This window comes from Odontomachus brunneus, unplaced genomic scaffold (assembly GCF_010583005.1).
Source record: "Odontomachus brunneus isolate Ranch 3 - 2012 unplaced genomic scaffold, Obru_v1 Obru_scaffold_066, whole genome shotgun sequence".
NCBI classification, from domain to species: Eukaryota; Metazoa; Arthropoda; class Insecta; order Hymenoptera; family Formicidae; genus Odontomachus; species Odontomachus brunneus.
The window spans coordinates 784,055-802,846 of NW_022639516.1; the positions used below are offsets into that span (position 1 = coordinate 784,055).

Sequence of the window (18,792 nt, forward strand, 5' to 3'; positions counted from 1 at the left end):
ATGTATAGATATATAGATAAGATACATAGATAACAGATATATTTGTTAGGTGCTTACCGCTTTCGGTTGCGCCCTTTCGAGGGATGACGTGGCGTTCGCTTTGTGCGGAGTAGCATTGATATAATTTCCCATGTCCAAAATCGACTCGGTTTTGTTCACTAGACGCTCTTGAGCGGATCGTCCGATGGTCCCCCGCGGCGTTTGGTTAGTTGGCTTCGCGTTTCGGTCGACTCGCGGCGGAAGGTCCGGAGGGTTATGATGAGGAGATCTAGGCTCGAAGGAGCCGCCCAGGTATTCCGGCGAGCCGGACTGATTGCTCATTTGTCCGGACAGGGAGAAGCCATATTTGCTGTCTCCCACACCGCCTTGGGACCTTCTTTTCTGCTGCTCGAATGACTGCTGTAAATAAATGTGCAGTTAGAGAACGTTAATTTTTCTTCTCGAGAGTCTATCAAATCACAAAAATATCATACAGCAAACATTTTTATAGACACAAAGAAGAAGAAGAAAAATTTACTTACGCTTAAAAATTACACTTAAAAACTTACTTACACTTTCAAGTTATTTTATTTATAAGATATGTATATTGCCTGATAATTCGTTGAATATGGCGGCGGTGCGGTTGTGTCATCTTGAGTAGCAATGCTGGGATCCGAGCTGCTTTTGAGTCGCGATGGCGGGCCCAACGTGCCAGAAATAACGGTTGCCGGACTCAACTCCAGGTCACTCTCCGGGGAGGAAGCGTAGGAGAGGCGAGAAGTCATCGGGAATAGGAAGTCATCCGAGAGGGCTTCTTCCGGCTACGAGCGCAGACCACAGAGGACATCACGTTATGTAAACGATACATATGTATAATAATTGAACGATACAATATACACTTGTGTTGTACAAAGCACGTTAAACACGTTATGTGATGTGCAACATGTAAATTATACTTTTATGTGTATGTGTGTGAGAGTTTTATATTACATTAATATATTAAATGTAAAATATTTCTTCATTTCTTTTTTTACAAAAGAGATGCATTACAAATAATTAACAAATAATAGCTCTTATAAATGCAAAATAAACAAAATATAATTATAATAAAGTGCAAAGTACAAGTGCGTGTGTTTAAAGGCATGCAATTCATTAAAGCATACATAAAGGATTGATGTCATGTAAGATTTGTTCAAACAGTTCTTGAAAGTGTAAGAAATAATGTTCGAAGAAACAAATATTTATTTCTCTATATTTACTTACATAAAAAAATGCATGACTTTTCACTGAATATATTAAGAAAAATTATGTTTTCAAAACTTAATTATAACTAATTCTGACATTTAAACCATTGTTATCAGTCTGGTAACTTTTAAATTTATTAATCGTAATATAGTATTATCATTAATATAACTGTGAAAACATAAAAATTCTGTTCTATTTCAATTTCATCGTAATGAACTTCAAAAATATATATATTTCTTTAAATGTTAACGACTAACACTGAGATTGATCATTACAAGTTATAATTTTAAAGAGAAAAAATAAACGATAAGGAGATAACGACTTTTAAGGAGAGAAAATAAACGACAGATCCAATCATGCAGAAATACAAAACACAAAATGAAGGAAAGCATGCATGAAGTATTAATAAAGAAACAGTAAGCAGTATCTATATATAGCCGAAAAATTGCTCACGGATGACATCTGAGTTCAGAGGCAATTGAGGAAGCAGCGGAGGTTCTCTCGCGAGAGATGCCGACAATATTGATGGCTGATAATGCGACAAGAGCACCTCGTGATTCTTATTCTCGTCGTAATATATATTGTTGTTGGGAAGCGGAGGAGGTGGGAGGACAGGAGGTGGAGTGTGAGCGTGTATAGACGGATGCGATAACTCCCACACCGTATATCGGTTATATATCGGCTATAACAAACAGGCCCAGATTACGCGGAGAGTACAATGGAGAGTGTAATACCAGCGACTGAAGATAGATCGTGACGTTCGTAAGAGAGATGAAAACGGAAGATGAAATCACAGAAAAAGATGCCAAAGACCACCCCAATATCCCTTTCAGCTGTGCTTTCTTACACTTTCTACATTCGAAATGAAACGGGGTCGGTATGTTCAATCTTTAGAGAGTGGAGAAAAGGGAAGAGAAGAACAATCATAGTAAAAGAACGTATCTAAAAATCGATAACGAAGTATGAAATGAAAAATTATAATACATATGAAGAATGTTACTGCGAAAATTTATTTGCTCTTAAATGGCCCTTCTTTCTCGATGTCACGTAATTTAAGAGCTATGATCATTTCGATTTTTTTGGTTAAAAAAAGTCAACTCAAAATTCATCAAAAATTTCATAACTAACATAAGATATATAAGTAACATAAGGTAACATTCGTGCTTTTTACAACACCGTACGTAAAATCGAATAGTCTTACCTTAGTCTGACTCATCCAAAGTGAACCTTGTTGTTGGCGGTCGATGAGCTCTCTGAGCTTCCGATACCAAGCTTCAGGAGCATTGAGAGTAATCACCGCACTGAAAACATGTCCCCAGATCTTATCGAGTTTTTGGCACTGCTCTAAAAGCTTCTTGCTGCTTTTATGCGCTGATCTGCAATCAAACATCGAATATTATGTATTGCAAATATTGAAACAAATATATGAAATTTGTTTATCTCACGTTGTCGTTCTTACTTTGGTATGCCAGCTCTCATTTCTTTGATAACTTGCTTCGTCTCGGCCTTCAGGAAGATGACAATCGGATAAAACTGAGCGTAATTTAATCGGTCTACAGCATTAGGAGTGATGTCTAACAACGCGTGTTTTCCTCGGTCCATCACTTCTCTGATTGCGCTCAAGCGGATGATGCCAGACGTTTTGGTGTTCTTCCCCGCGCCATCCTCCATTTGGCTTTCCATTTCTACATCAGACATCGTTGAATTTACAAACTGATGTTTAGCACAGCATATCTCACTTTGACAAAGATATCAACAGTCAATAAAAGACAGCTAACGTGTCGCTCACTTACGCGGAGAGGTGAATTTATCGGGGAAATCCTTGAGAAGTTTCTCTCTGGCGAGATCGGCTACGGGCCCAAAGAGAACGACGGGTCTGATGAAGCCAGGATGTCTCAGGATCACGCGCTCATAAGCTGGGAACTTGCTGACGCTGTCGGAGAACACCACGTCGTCCCAGTGATCCTAGATTATATCGAAAGGGACATAAAAGCCTGTCTAAGTTGCAAAAGTCTTGTTAAAGTTAATTCTTTCATCCAATGTCTATATGTCTTTTTGGAAAATTCGGAAAAAAAAAAGAACTCTTACCCTTCCCAGAGACTTCGATCGCCGATGGCTGTTTCTTCTTCTTCTAAAGAAGCTACCTCTGCTCTCACTGGCGCTCATCTCCTTCTTCGTCGCATTGAATTGCGCGGTTGCGAGCTCCTCGGCCCGAGCTTTATTGGGTATGATGCCCTTCTGCACCTCCTGATTGTTACGTCCGATCCGGAAGACCTGCCAAGATCCTACGACACCGTTGTGAAGAGTGTCCACTACGTGAAAGACATCTCCGCTGCGAAAACTCATCTCGCCTTTCTGCGGTTGCTCGTAATGGAAATGTGTCCTACACATTTCACAAAATACGTTAATAAAGTTAATTTTGAAAGTCTAACTCGTCTTGCCAATTACAATTGTTCACAGAGATTCTCTTTTTCAATTCCGAAGCACTTTCATCTTTTCATGTTGTTGCACTTTGATGCAGTTGTATAAAAGAGAATAACATGAATGAAGTGGAATTTTTATTAATTATTAATGTGGGATTAGTAATATTCTGCTAATACTGATTGTATATATCTATATCCAAGAACCATACTTGTTCGTTTCACATTAAAATGTATTTAGGGATTAATAATTATATCGTAAACGTTATGCTTACTTTATATGAAAAGAATCTCCTCTACCGGATGCAACGATCTGATCGTACTCCTGACGACGATGTTGCACGATAAGATCGATCTGTTCTTGTAAGCTGAGAAGAAAAAGTACAGCCTCCTCCCTGGTAACTCCTTTCATATCCATGTCGTTTATCTGTCGTAATAATACTTTGCATTTATAATTTTGTTCATATTTCAAGTATCTAAGCTAAGAGATGTTAACGATAAAAGAAGCGACTTCTTAATTGTTTTATGACTTGCACTAGCACACGAGCGTCATATAACTGACCTTTAAAATCTTATCTCCTGGCTGAAGACCCTGAAGTGACGCGGGACTTCCCGACTGAACTGCAGTCACGAAGACCCCGGTTTCGTTACCGCCACTTAATCGCACTCCTACGGATCCTTCCTTTTGGAAGGTAATGAATCGAGGATCCGGCCTGTACACGCGCAATATTGAAAAGATATATTACGTGCTGTGACAGGATCCAGCTATTGTACAAAATTGAATAACATATCGTTAACTTACATAGGCTGCTTGGACCGAGGCGAGACCGAATCTTCGTCGTACAGTTGTCTACGCGTGCTATAATAATCTACGAACGAAAACAACAAGTTAATAAAAACACGCAGAACTTGATCCTTTGATTCGTCATCGCAGAATTTATCTTGATAGAAACGATTTTTATAACTTTGATCTTGAGAAATAATCCTCGAGCGTTTATCACGATGTATATAAAAATCTCACATGAGACGCAAATTTGAAAACTTGTTTCAGAAAGTAGTCTCCCACTTGTCTCGCCAGCGACAGTTGATTACATTCCGGTTCTAAACCGCGTACTCACGTTCTGCGATAAGGCATCACCGATTGTAAATATACTATATCGCGATTCCATCGCGACACATACCTTCCGGCCTGGGCGGAGGTGGCCTGGGTGGATCCACTGTGGGTGTAGCTGGTAGATCCAGTTGGCTCAGAGAGACGTCCATCAGCGGACCCCGCGAACGACCTCTCGGCACGAGGTTACTCTTGTCCTCCAAGGGCTGTCTCGTAGGTGGCGGAACGTATAAGTTCTGACTACTGTAACTCGCTCCCGACAGGTATTCACCGCTATCCCCTTTACCTTGCTGCTGTGCGTGGCAACAGGAGCTGTCCCGCGTAATTACTATCGAGAGTCTGTCTTTGCACTGGTCCATCAGCTTTCTAGCTTCCTTCAGACTCATATTGTCGGCGGCAACGCTGCCTATTCGGGTTAGCACGTCCCCGTTTTTCACTCCGATATTTTCTCGCGTAACCTCCTTTACGTACAATCGACATCCCAGCACTATGCCAAAGTCTAGAAATCGAGGCGACATCATTACACCTCGCTTTATTGAGGAAATAAAATGAACGTGCGATGCGAAAAGGCATATAAATCGCCACAAATAGAAACCTCGAGAGAAATTTATTTGCAAAGCAATATTTCAGCTGCATGAAGAAAAGAATGCGAAAGGACACTCCTTATATTTATCTTTTTTATCTCTCATAAGTACTCTCATAAGTAATTACACTTGTGGTTTTCCCTAATACGGCATTCAACAATTCTCTTTTATAGACAATATAAAAAGCTATAAACTAAAAATTAATTTAAAGAAAGAGAGATTCAAACTATATCAAAAAAAATATATATATAAACTAAATCGAGGGTTACATTAAATTAAATTAATCGTTTTAATTAGAGTTCAAAGTTAACAAAATGGCCGATAGATAAACGTATTGATTGAACTCATGTTATTTAATTATCATGCGATCGTTACACAACGTTTAATTACGTACCGTCTTTTTTATTATTTCGTGTGAGAGTGAGTCGATGACTCTGAGGACCCGCGCTGCCCAAGCAACCCGGCGAATTCGAGAAGACTCTTCGTTTAACAACCAATAAAACGGTAGAACCGGAATCCCTCAGGACCCGCACGGCAGCACCGTAATCCGCGCCCTCCAACGAAACTCCATTGGCGGATATGATACGGTCGTTCACTCTATTAATTATACAATCGAGTGATATTATCTCACTCTAAATAACTTAGGTTAAAATAACGTATTAAAACAAATGGAGATTCTTCAAAACGATCAAAACTTCAAAGAAATTTCTGTGTCAAATTGGCACCAATTCCTTTCATCGAGACGTTAGCAATTTTTGACTTACAAAATGAGAAATGTATTTCTCTATGTTAAATACAACCTGAGAAGATAGAAAGAAAATACTTGAAATTTTATTTCAGAGATATAAAAGATATCTATAATATAAAAGAGAGAGATATAAAATTCATTCACACAAATATCAACTTTATTTCACAGAAATAAACTTCATATTCCACAAATAAATTTTCAAATGTCCTTTCTCAGTGCATAGTTGAAAGAGATTCGAATATATAATCGAATAGTTAGACTCACAGCAATTTTCCTTCAGCCGGACCAGCCTTGAGCACATCGGAGATCGCGATTGCTGGATCTCCATTAGTGAAGTGCGGATTATCGCGACCTCCTGACACGGCTATACCGAAACCATAACCGGGCACTCTGGTGACCGTAACATGGTGGATCTCCCAGCCTCTGTCCCCGGCCTAAAATTTAAAAACAGAATTTACCGGTTTCAGGAGCAGAGTGACGTGTCATCTATATGCAAATTAACAACCACAATAATAATAGTATCGCGCGATGCGACGCGACGAGACGAGAGAGCGTCGACCGCGGGAATACTCTTTCGCAACGATAAATAAATTAACATTTAACATTGCGCACAATTGACGCGTTCAATTGGTAGTCGAAGGACGGCGGTATCGCCTAATTGAAACCTGTAATTCATTTCCTACGCACGTGGAAGCGTGCACAATGGAGTAATTATGTGCATTCCGTGAAGCTCCGTGCCTAACTCTACAACACCGTAGTTTCCCTCGAAACATACTCCGCTTGAATTAATGTTAATAATCATCAAGCATTCATCTGCCGTGATAATTGGATTTCGGTGCGACAACGAGTGGGAACAATGAACCGTGCGTGACCGGTGCGTGTTTCGTGCCGTGGGGTTAAAATCGCGCGTGAGTTCCGCAATTCGCCGCGGATAAATTTAGCCCGAAGAACTTATGAATCGCTTGTGCGAGCACGTGGTGGCGAGCTCTCTCCCTTCCTATGAGAACGCGATCAACGGATATAATTCAATGCCCCCGTATCGAATGGCGGATTTATCGTGGAGACCTCGTAGAGACGCGACACCATTTCCGATCCCATGCTCGATCGAGTATCACGTCCCACGACACGGTGCACACGACAATTCCAAAGGGACGGAAAGTCACGGGCCAAGTGTGCTGTCTGCCTCGCGTTTCATGCATTCGCTTGCTAACAACGACCACAGACGATCTTTGATCGTGAAGTGACTGAAGCGGACTAGAAAGAACCCTCTTACACTATTCAACATTCCGCCCTAATGAAGAAAGAAATATGCGTCGACGAAGCGAAACACACTTCAATTCTTCATGGGACATTCAGCAAATAATCGTTTCGCGCGAAGGCTAGAAGGCGGCCAGAGGAGAAAATAATAAGGGAGCTCTATTTTTAGAAATCTCTCTCGTATGCAGCGTGTCAATTGTCATACAAGTGACATTCTGGGCGCGCCCGAGACGTGCTATTCTCGAAGACGCGCGCGCGTCCCGGACTTATCCCGGAATGCATAACAAGGACGCATAATTAGAATGGACGATTTGTTCAGCGTAGACGTGACACGATCATTGGCGCCGCGAAAATCGACGCCAAGACCTTCGCGCCCCGGGTGGCCCTTTTCTTGCGATCGCGCGATTTTGCACGGAGCAATCGTCGTCTCGCGCTTCCCGTCTTAAATCCACCATCTCGAAGAAATCTCGGATGCGCTACCTGGCCGTCGAACCCGCCCGAGGAATTATGCATTGTGCCGTGAGTCGACGAGGTGGAGTTCGGCGGGGATCCGGAGTTTCCCACGTGACAGCCACCGCCGACGCCGACGCTGCCGCCTCCACCGCCGCTGCCTCCACCGCCGCTGCCGCCGCCACCGCCGCTTCCGCCGACGACCCCAACAACGTTGTTATCGCTCCTGTCCATCCTTGCGAGGAAGACCTGTCTTCTCGAACCCCTCGTACGCGCGCGATCTTGCAAGACGATTCTCACGGGCCGCTCCCTCGCACACTTCCGCCGATTCGCGAGCCAACGAGCATCCCTCCTCCCCCAAACACCCACTTTTTCATGAATCACGCAGGATTGTGTCGCGCGGAAGTAGCGTGTCGCAAGCCACCAGGTCGCCGCGACTCCGTCGCAATCGCATCATGCACTCCCGTATACGTGGTGAAGGCGCGATCGCGTCGATCGATGGCTCGCGGCTCTTGCGTAAAAATTTGTGAATTCTGTTCGCGGAGAAAACCGTCACTGCGAGGAGAAGCTGTCGTCTTGTCGCTCTTGATCGATGAATGAAAAGATGTGGATCCGTGTGCTACTTAATCGGGAAATGTCATCGGCTCTCAGTCATCGATGTGCCTTGTCAAGAGAGAGAGAAACTTTGTCAAGAGTAAGTCTTTACGTCCGCTCTTCGAATACTCAGGATGGCGAATAATGATGATTCCCTTTGGACAGAAGGCTAACAGGAGCTGATAGGAGCGCAAAACTTACAATTTCACTGTTACTTCAGTCAAAGGTCCCAGGCAGAGATCAATTCGTACATCCGTCTGTTTTCCATTCGTTTTCTTTCGTTATTCTCACCGATATTTCCGCACGATCGAGACAAAAGTGTGACAAAAGTGCTCGTTGTGTTCTTTCAATCTCGTCGCTGTTTAAACTCCACCTACATAAACCATCGAATTGTCCAGCTGACACTTCGCAATTCCGTCAGACGTTACGTGTTCTCGCACGTGACGAATTTGCTCCTTTCGGCGGAAAACCGAGCTCTCCTTTCGCGACGCGGGATCGCCACCTGTGTCTCTTGGTACTCGGCAGCCTCAGCGAATTTGACTGGTCCGCGATTTCTCTCACATGCCCAGACGATTTCACAGACGGCTGACCGCGTGGTCCACGACTGACCCGTTTTTCCTCTCGCTGCCACGAGAATTTCCCTCCTGCGTTCCGCTCTCCGACTCTCGCGACTCGACACTCGCTCCTGCTCGCCTTGCTCGGCCACGCAGCCGCGCTTTTCGTTGCAGCTTCGTCGTCGTTTGGACGCGGTGTAGCGTGAAGCGTTCGATTTCGTTCGGAAGCCACGCGGCTTCCCACCGAGTACTCGATCTCTCGGCACCCTCCTCAGTAATATAGAAACTCGCTCGTTTTCCGCCCTCTCACGCTCCTCCGGAGTTTTTCACCCAGGCAATTCTAAGCTAAATTGAATTCCACTCAATTTTAATTTTACACTCTCTCTCTCTCGACCGGTCGTATTCGTCCTCCCCGACGTGTTTCTTGGATTATCCTTTATTTCCGCGTAATCGATATTGCCTTCGAGTTCGTCTATTTCTTTGCGCGCACTTGTTGATTCCCTCTCTGACTTCTCAGGAGATTCAAGATGTTACCTCTTTTTCTTTATTCTAGATAACTTTTGCGCTTCCAACTGGACGAAAGGACATGCCGGTTAAAAAAGCGAGCGACGAGGAGTTGTCGAATCGATTGTTTCGCTTCGATTCTCACGACTCGAATGTGTTTATCCTCGGGGAAACTTGGGAAACCTCGTCGATCAGCAACGCTCGTTCATCTTATAATGAACTCTTTGTGTACACTCGACCGATCATGAAGATATACGCATCGTGCCGAAAACAATCACGAGGAAGCTCGGTACGCGCGGTAATTTCTGTAACGAGGCAGTTTCAAGCGGCGTGTATAATTATCACTACGACGGCCGCTTCCCGCGGAACTTCTCTCGTTTCTTTCGGTCTCACCTTCTTTCTTGCCTTTCCTCGCGTCTGTATCCTCGTCTCTCACACGGTACAGAAATACATCGCGTTCCGCGCCGACCGGAAGCGCATTTCCAAAAACCCGCTGAAGGCCGTCGACGCAAACAGGTTCCTGACGACCAGCGAGCCGCCACGGTCGCCCAACGAAAGCATCGAAACCGGACCGCGATTTAAATCACCGTGCACCGGGACGACCTCGCTCGTCCTCACCTCGCTCTCGTCGATCTATTCGAAGCTCAATATCGCGAACACTCCTCACACCACCGTCGAGATCCACTTCAATCCTCGAGTCACAACTCGGGCTCACTTACTACTCTTTCGCTCAGCTTCTTCTTCGACTAGCTGAAAACTGCAACTCGATCAATTCGAAGTCCCGGCTCTCAGATCCGTTTGAGAGGATGACTTAACAGTCGGTCGACTTACGACACAAACTTTCTCGAAGTCACTATCGACACAATTCCCGGTTCCCCAGCTCGTGGTTGCGTCCAGTCACCAGGATCGTGCGTTTTCTTGACTGAGATCTATGGTGCAACTGCTCCAACGTAGCACATAACGAATGGCAGCGCATCACCCGGAGCAATTACGATTGAAGCAACGTGCTCGGCGATTCTTCGTCTGCGCGTATCGATATATCGACACTCTCTAATACGGGATCCTCCACAAGTATACTTCACTCCCACGTTCGCGGGCGTAGATGCACGTTGCACGGGTGCACCTGGAATGGTCCTTCAAGTCTCCACGTATCATCTCGTGCTGCACGCGTGCATATAGCCTTTGCGTTTGCAACTTCAGCAGCAGCAGCAGCGTTCATGGACCTACGAGATCTCTTTCTCTCTCTTTCTTTCTCTTTCTCTCTCTCTCTCTCTCTCTCTCTCTTTCTCTCTCTTCCTCTGTCTCTCTCCCTCTTTCGGGACAACTTCCAGAACAGGACTTTGAAGTCAAGAACGGATAAATAAAAAAAAAATGTCCCTCTACCAGGCGAAGAAGCTCTGGCGACGAATGCGATCGGCTTCTCTATCGCCAGGTCGACTGATCGAGGTAGAATCGGCCGAGGACTGCAGGGACGCAGAAGGACGGAGCAGTGCTGGAGAAGAGGCCGTGTTGAACACACAAGAGAGTCCCATAAGATAGAAAGAGAGAGAAAGACAGCTGGAAAAGGGGGGACGAGACAGGAGGGAGAAAAGAGAGAGAGAAAGAGAGGAAAGAAGGGCAAAGAGGAGGACTGGGTTCGAGAGCGTGTCGACACCGGTTTTGCCTGGACGGCTCGCTTAGTTGGCAAGACTGTAGGTAGAGGTCGGTCTTCAACGTCTTGCCCTTGCAAATGTATGTGTGTGGGTGTGTTTGTGCGGGCGCGTTTGTACGAGCGTACACGCACATGGCTAGACTACGAGACATTAACTGGAATATGACACACCTTACGCCAGCTGGAATTCTGCTGTGACGGCCTGGGTATCTGCTTTCCGTTTCTCTACTCTTTGTTCTGGAACCAAAAGTGTCCTGATGACTAGGACGAACTCTTTTGGACAAAATCATCGTGGGGTCGCAAATCTTGTCGTCGACTTTTGGCCGAGCCTCGTGCATTTAAAACGAAGCGGGTGTATGCTCAGCCACTGGAGAAAGAAGAAAAAGAAAAAGAAGAACGGAAGAGAGGAGAAACGGATCTGTAAACATTGAACGGTTTAGATCCTGGGTCCGCTGTCGAATTAAAGAGTTACGGCTGAAAACAGCGAACCTCACATAATCCCACAAACGAAACGAAAGTCGACCTTGAACGGTCAGAAAAACGTGCACCATGGGAGAAATGTGTAATCTGACGTCATATGGCTGGTTCAAAGACCGGTCAACGCGAGATGCTAACTGTAGAGATCGCGAAAGCGATCGATTTACGAGGTTACTGATGGTTTATTCTCATCATGAAAAACTGATGTTCACTTTCTACAAACGTCAATACTACGTCAAACGTCTGTTTGTCTATTCATATTTGTTAAGTTATTTATACATGAAACTATCGTCCAAAGTCTGATGAAACCGTCTGACCGTTCTTTCATCCATTAATACCTGACTTACGATGCAGTCTACAATTTTCTCCTCTTTCTTTGATAAATTAATATAAAGGTGTCACGGTTTATTGCCTCAATAATTTTGCATTACTGTCAATATCGCGATAGTTATGAATTCACTCTTCTTGAAATCGAGCAGCAGCTTCCGACACGGTCACACGCGCGCGCACACGCACACATGTAAAAAGAAGGAAAATCGCTGTGAAATGCGACTCCTATGTCGATTCAGCGTGATACAAAGTGACTTGGGTGCTGATGATTCATAAGTTTTATAAGGTCGCAATGGTTTTCAGTGAGATCACACGGCAATGAAACAAGCAAGACACACTCGCCGCGATCGGATTAGATTACGCTTTTACACTAATGAGAAAAATTACGCTCGCTTCCCACAGCGCACGCCTCATTACGGATGAATCTGGTTAGCCATCGCGCTGAATGTGGATGAGCGGGTAACGGATTTGAAAGGGAAAATCCGACGGGGCTACCGTACCACTTTTCGAGCGTGTCGACGAGAATATAGATCGCGCCGCGTGAAACAAGGAATGCGAGGAACGATGTTACTCGCCTATTCGCAAGTTCTTCCTTTGTACACAATTCCAGACGTTTCTGACAGAATCGTGAAAGTCAATCGCGCAGGTCTTCCTCTACATCTCGCGCGTTCAAAATTCCAAAAATTGTCTAACATTAATTCTGCACGTGTGTAAAATGATACATAAAGTAATTTAATTATTTCGGCATATATGCATGATAAGAATTTAAGAAAAAAAAAAACAGCACTCGAATTACGAGACTGAATTTTACACACGCGGAAAAGCGCTATGGATAGAGTAACCTTGCAATCGCCTTGCGCATGAGGGAAATGTTTAGGATTATAAAACGCCTACGGATACATGTACGGCCAGCGCATGACTCAAACATCCAGAAAAAGTCTTACCGAGCGTCGTAGCGCGAGAGAATAACCGGATCCCAAAGAAAATCGTTATTGATCGGTTTAGAATAATCGGCTGGGTAAAACATCAATGTGGCGTCGTCGATATCAGCGGCATACGCACGTTGATTACCGTCATTAACGGCATTAAAGTTGATTAGACAGCGGTATTGTCGAAGAAAATAAAAACTGACTCTCAATTCCCGAAAGACGTAAGTCCACGCGTCCATTTCTTCGGGAAAAGAGAGAGAGAGAGACGTAGCATATAATCAAAAATCGACAAGCGACGTCACGCGCGAAGAAGAAAAGAAATGTACAGAAAAGCGACATGCAATGCGCAACGTAATCGCAAATAAATAGCGAGCATTAATCTCTCGCAACATCTTTCGCCCGAGCGAGCGAGCGACGAAAGTGCATAGAGCGCAGGAAGCAGCGAGAGTAGCGGCGGGCATGCTCGATTTAGCAAGAAGCAACGTCATTCATGAGCAAGAAAATAATCATTCGACAGGCACCTCGCACAAAAACTTATCGCCAACTTCGGAACGGTCAAACCCGACGACATTTCCCGTGGAATGTGCGCGACCCAGGTAGACGTACCTGCCGCGGCAGGTAGCTGCTTCAGCCTTAGCACAGCTGGGCGAAAGATAAAGCGACATGAAGGCGTGGTGCGTATTTGAAGACCACTCGTCTCGTACCCGGTGTCTTATTACCGTCAAGTGAAATTTTAATGCCGCGGAGAGAAAGGTAAAAATATAAAACATCCCGATTCCATCGCAGACGTTTGATTTTACGGCATTATAATTATAATTTTATCGCGCCACTCTCTCTCTCTACACTGGGTTTGGAGTTTTACTTTGTAGAACCCGGGCTATCTTGTATCTGAAATTTATGTATCTTTCGTCAGAAGTATCAAGGAAAGCTTAACTTTTTCATATCATGTCGTTCATATTTACGTATGCTACATCGTTTCTCTGTGAAGGAGAATCACTGAAAGAAAAAAAGCAGATAGGAATGACAGAATTAAATGTTGGCGCAAGAATAAGTTGCGTTGATACCGACCAAATCGCGATCAAACTGAATCAATTGATAGCTCATCACAGTAACTATATAATCAGCTGAACGTTTGCTGGAATAAATTCTGTTCGTTCAAGCAAAGTCTCATTAACCGCTTTTCCTTCTCAGTGATCAAATATTGATAAAGTGACATTTGAAACCAAACTGCATTGTCATTATACTAACGATGGGCTTGCTCAACGAGCCCGCGATGGTGTTTTCTCCAGAGATCGAAGATTCTGAGACACGCCGTGTTTACCTGTCGCGTTGACCTCCCTGCGTTTTCACTTGTCCGTTCGTTTACCTACGCATTTAATGCGATTGCCCGCGCACGCCAGCACTAATACGGCCGCGGTCATCGTGCAAGTAAAAATGACGATACCTCGTTCACAATGCCGTCCACGTAGGCGCCACGCGTCACCTGACTTACTCGCGCGTATATAAAAACTTGAAGTATCAAATACCGTTCGGTGCAGTTGCAAAAATCGAAATCAAAGGTCATCGGATACGTCGCGCTCGGCTGCTATTAAAAAGTCAATAATAAATATATACACTTTCTACGAGTCTTTGATAGCGAAAAGAAGTGGCGTCGAAAGCGTTAATAAGGTAAAAGCGTGTTGGCCGCTGCAGTCATTGGAAAGTCGCGAGGTGTAGGATTGCACACCTGCCGAGACAGCGGACTAGAAACGTCTCGAGATGCAACAGCACCTTTACATCTGCATGATATTTGCGCGATCTAATTGACAAATATGCCTAATCAAGATCACATGGAACACGCAGCTATTCGTGTTAGATTTTACTCGCACGAGACATTCACCTGGCACACAAACGGAATAACAGAGAGTAACCCGCGCCAGATACATCGGAATTTCCTTCAGAGGGGAAAAAAGAACGGATGATAATTGCTGTGTGTGCAATCGAACACGCGAGTGCGCGTCTAGCGTTCGTATATCCGATTATGCGGTCACTTCCCGTGAAATTATGGCCGGTTGCCCGCATTCTCGGTGCTCATTTAGCACTAAACACGATTGCTCGGCTCTCTCGACTCGTCTCCTCTACACACGGGACGGATATTCTCTCCTCGTATCAGAGAAATAAAATTCACAATCGGACGATCGTATCTCGTCCCGAATCATGTGCTCTCACAGACAAAATTCAGTTTCATATGCAGTGGATATTAACGGTGTAATTAACGAGCTGAATAAGAAGGAGTTGATATGTACTAACAGTTCTCTCTAGTTGGCGTGTGCTGTCCTTAAAAATGGCACATACCGTAAATAGCGGGGAAACGAGAACGCTAAGAAATAACCGGATAGTTGCCGGTTCTCTCGGCGCTATCTTCTGCACGCGTGCAACTGTGACGTGTGCGTGAATGCAGCATCGTCGTACAAAGATCACTCGGCACTCGATTTACCGCAAAGACGTAATAGATCTACACAAGGAATTATAACCACGATATTTAATCTCTGTTACGTAGCGAGGCGTTGTACAAACCGTTCAAATTAAAAAAAAATGAGTTCACTTTAGCAAATCTAACTGAGAACCCCATGTGGGGTCGGTTAGAAGAGATCAGCTCGACTTTTCAGACAGATTTGACTTTATTGTCTTCAACTGATGCTAAAACTGATTATTCGTCATGTAAATGATTGTCGTCGTTTTTTATGATTACCGTGGATTACATATCTCCTTCACTTCGCTTCCACGGCTTCATTGAGAGCGCACGTAAACCACAACGCTCTCGGATGCCCGCCACGAGGGCGGAACTTCCAACCCTTTGTCGATAGTTAAAAATTTACCCGCCTTAAAACTGATTAGAACAACGCGCGTCAGTTCAGTCTGGATGTCTCACTTTCCTTATCTGAAAAAAAATCTCGATGCGCCACACCGGAACCGCTCATTTAATTCCCACGTGGAGAGAATCAAATTTGACGATCGTTAGCCAATGTTCTGTCAGCATTCGTGTACATCCGTCGTACACGGAGAGAATATTACATTTTTTTATCATATAAATTCTTTCTAATTTTCCCTATATATGTTTTAGTAGTCCAAAAACAGACTATCAGTCTATCCGGCTAAGAAACACAATGAATTTCGTTGGAAACATAGCAAGTGTTTTAATGGCCTATTTTGGTTTCTAAAATATCAGAAGCACATATGAAATAAAAAGATAGTAAATTACTACGGAATTACTACTATTTCTCGGTTACAAAATAAATTTTTACGATAAAATTCTCTCTGAGAGAGATTTATTGAACATTGTATCTCGAACTGACTGACTTTCTTTGACTGACTCAATGAATATTTCATTCAAGTTAGCGCGACGGCTCAAACAAACATAATTCCTAATAAGTACCGTCAATATAACATGATCTTGTACGACCTGGCACTCGAATTTCGCTTTCGTATTCACTTACCTTGTGTTTACGCCGGTAACGCCTTGAACTGCCACCACCGGTGCCGAAGAGGAAGTCATCCTTCAGCAGATGCGCGTCGTATGTCCTGTTCGCGGCCCTCTTCTTCGACGTAGTCTTCCGCGACTTCTTGTTGACGGTATGTCTCTTCTTCTTACTCCTGAAGAGCTTGCGGAAGATCTTCATGCTGCTGACTGACTGGCCTGATTTTTACTCAAGCACAACGCGAGAGCGAGCCAAGCTCGCGATCGGCAGGCAACGACTATCACTGAGGAATATTATCCTCTATGCGAGGATCATTACGCACATACGCGATTGTTGCACAAGAGCGGGTAGTCGCGTCGCAGGATTAAACGCAACGCAAACGACGCCGGTTCACGGCCAACTGACGATCGAGGAAGATTAACGAGAGTCACGTTCGTGAAATCACGCTCGCGAGAGCCGCGAGTGCTCAATGCACTCGAACGATGCGCGCCAAGCCACTAAACGCGCCACTACGTTTACTCGAAGGCCCATGGTTGTTACTCATCGCGACGTGCCATGTGCGATGGGGGCGGCTCATGGCTTATCGTCGTCGTTACACGCGATACACGCACCAGATCAACACACGCGGCTCTGAAATCCAGCAGTGATTTCTTCCGCGGCTCGGTCGCACGTTCGATTAATCGATCGCACGAAGCCCCGCACGCGCGCGTCTCGCTTCCGCGTACGGAAAGAGCTCATCACCGCGGAAACTCCGGCCAAGCCTATTGACTGGTAAATTAAGTTTCACGGCTGGATAATCAGGCTGAATAATCTGTCTTCGATTATCCGCGAGTCGATGCTTCCCCCTCGTTCGAGCTGTTGAACAAAGAAAATTCCTGTTATTTCCCTTTTTCCTCCAGGATTTTTCTCTGAGACAGGCGTTTTCAATGGAGAATCGTTCTGTTTGCCTGCCTTAAATCAATGGATATTTCGATGTCGCTGCGCAATATATTCGAAGATCCTGAGCGCGATAGAAAAAATTCACAGGTGACAGGAAGAATCGCTCACCTTGATTTCTCATCAATGAGGTCATCGCACTTCCTTTCGCATTGACGTCGGTTACACCGGATGCACCGTCAAAGGACGCGCGAATTAAATGCATGAGGCGCGAAGGCAAAGCACTCCCACCTGGAAATCAAAGATGCTGATTTAGGTCTCGCTTTGACTCCGACTTCAATTCGGCTGCAAAAAGCAACGATTTCCGTAGTCAATTTCACGTAGACATTAAGTGGCATCGCACTAACGCGTTCAGGAGAAATAAGTCGTTCGACACAGCAAGAATTAAGTCGATAATATAAGCAGCTATTTTACAACACATCACGATCTAACATATAAAATATCATAACCTTATCTCTTCAGTAAACCTACTCGGAATCATTCAAACTGATCGATAACATCGAGGTCTATTTGTCGGCTATACGAATGTTTATCAAATTCCAAGTCTCTCAAGTCAAACGCGTACTATCTACCTTCTACATGAGTGGGTTTGTGCTATTTGAGTATCTTATAGAATTCGTTACATCATGCGACTGATAAATATGTGCAACTGATATATCTTAACGCTATCAATAGCTAACTAGTCTGCACAGTTAATTCATATTTTATTTTCTTAATAAAAGCACAAATTGATCTCGTTGGAAAAAAAGATATCCCGAGAACGTTAATTTCTCTCTCCCTCTCTCTCTCTGTGTGGTAAATATTTACAGCAAACTTAATGAACAAAACGTATTTAAAATACTCGATGTCTTAACGCTCATTTGCATACACATGCGGCACATCAATGGCGACAAATATGGACCGTCTATAATGTAATGAGATAGTGACGTGACATCTCGTCGCCGACAACGCCCATCGATGGATACATATATAGACGTTGACACATTTGTTATTACATGAAGCGGCACATGCAGCCGCTCATTTCTGTTGCCTGCATATTTACGCCTGCCTCGTGAATTTTCTTCTACGTCAAGCGCTTTTGCAATCAATCTTGCATAATGGCAGTGTATGCACGTGATGATAAAAAAAATGTAGCGGGAAAGTCAACGTACGTGCTGTGGCATACAAAGCTAATGAGTACGTTAAAAAGTTATTTTAGTGAAAATATATTAATAAGATAATTATTAGTGTGCGATGATAAATTAATATATTATTTGCACTTGGTGCTTCGTTATAACGATAACGTCAACATTATGATGTGTCCGCGATAAGTATGTATTCCTGACACAATTAAAAATCTTTTACTCATGAGGTCACTCGCAAGTGCATTGAACAAGAAACGAGCATGCTCGAGATTCGTGCGCTCGGCTTTCTCTTTTGAACAAAGCTCTTTATGTATTACAAAAGTCGATTGTCGCACTTGTGATTCTACCAGCGTCTTAATCTTATATTTAACTTCAATTCAGTATTTCGTGTGAGTACTTCGAAATCGCCACGTTTGCAGAACAACAGGCTCTTTATACATA

General features: G+C 44.0%; 1 protein-coding gene across 3 annotated transcripts in view; it reads right to left on the reverse strand.

The window, feature by feature from the left end:
- LOC116846666 (tight junction protein ZO-1) overlaps positions 1–17,458 on the reverse strand; it is a 20,844-nt gene extending 3,386 nt beyond the window's left edge. The window contains exons 1-14 of one of the 3 annotated variants that reach the window (XM_032820802.1): positions 17,339–17,458; positions 16,310–17,146; positions 6,352–6,521; positions 5,734–5,936; positions 4,826–5,254; positions 4,447–4,513; positions 4,207–4,357; positions 3,920–4,071; positions 3,313–3,607; positions 3,018–3,189; positions 2,684–2,909; positions 2,426–2,600; positions 591–800; positions 58–399 (exon numbers count right to left, since the gene is read on the reverse strand). In XM_032820802.1, the coding sequence (XP_032676693.1) occupies positions 58–399; positions 591–800; positions 2,426–2,600; positions 2,684–2,909; positions 3,018–3,189; positions 3,313–3,607; positions 3,920–4,071; positions 4,207–4,357; positions 4,447–4,513; positions 4,826–5,254; positions 5,734–5,936; positions 6,352–6,521; positions 16,310–16,492 (2,775 nt within the window). In that variant the 5' untranslated portion in view covers positions 16,493–17,146; positions 17,339–17,458. Of the gene's footprint in view, positions 1–57; positions 400–590; positions 801–2,425; positions 2,601–2,683; positions 2,910–3,017; positions 3,190–3,312; positions 3,608–3,919; positions 4,072–4,206; positions 4,358–4,446; positions 4,514–4,825; positions 5,255–5,733; positions 5,937–6,351; positions 6,522–7,824; positions 11,661–16,309; positions 17,147–17,338 lie in introns of those variants that run through there. The other 2 variants (XM_032820801.1, XM_032820800.1) reach the window with 2 other exon arrangements.
- Positions 17,459–18,792: the final 1,334 nt, after the last annotated feature.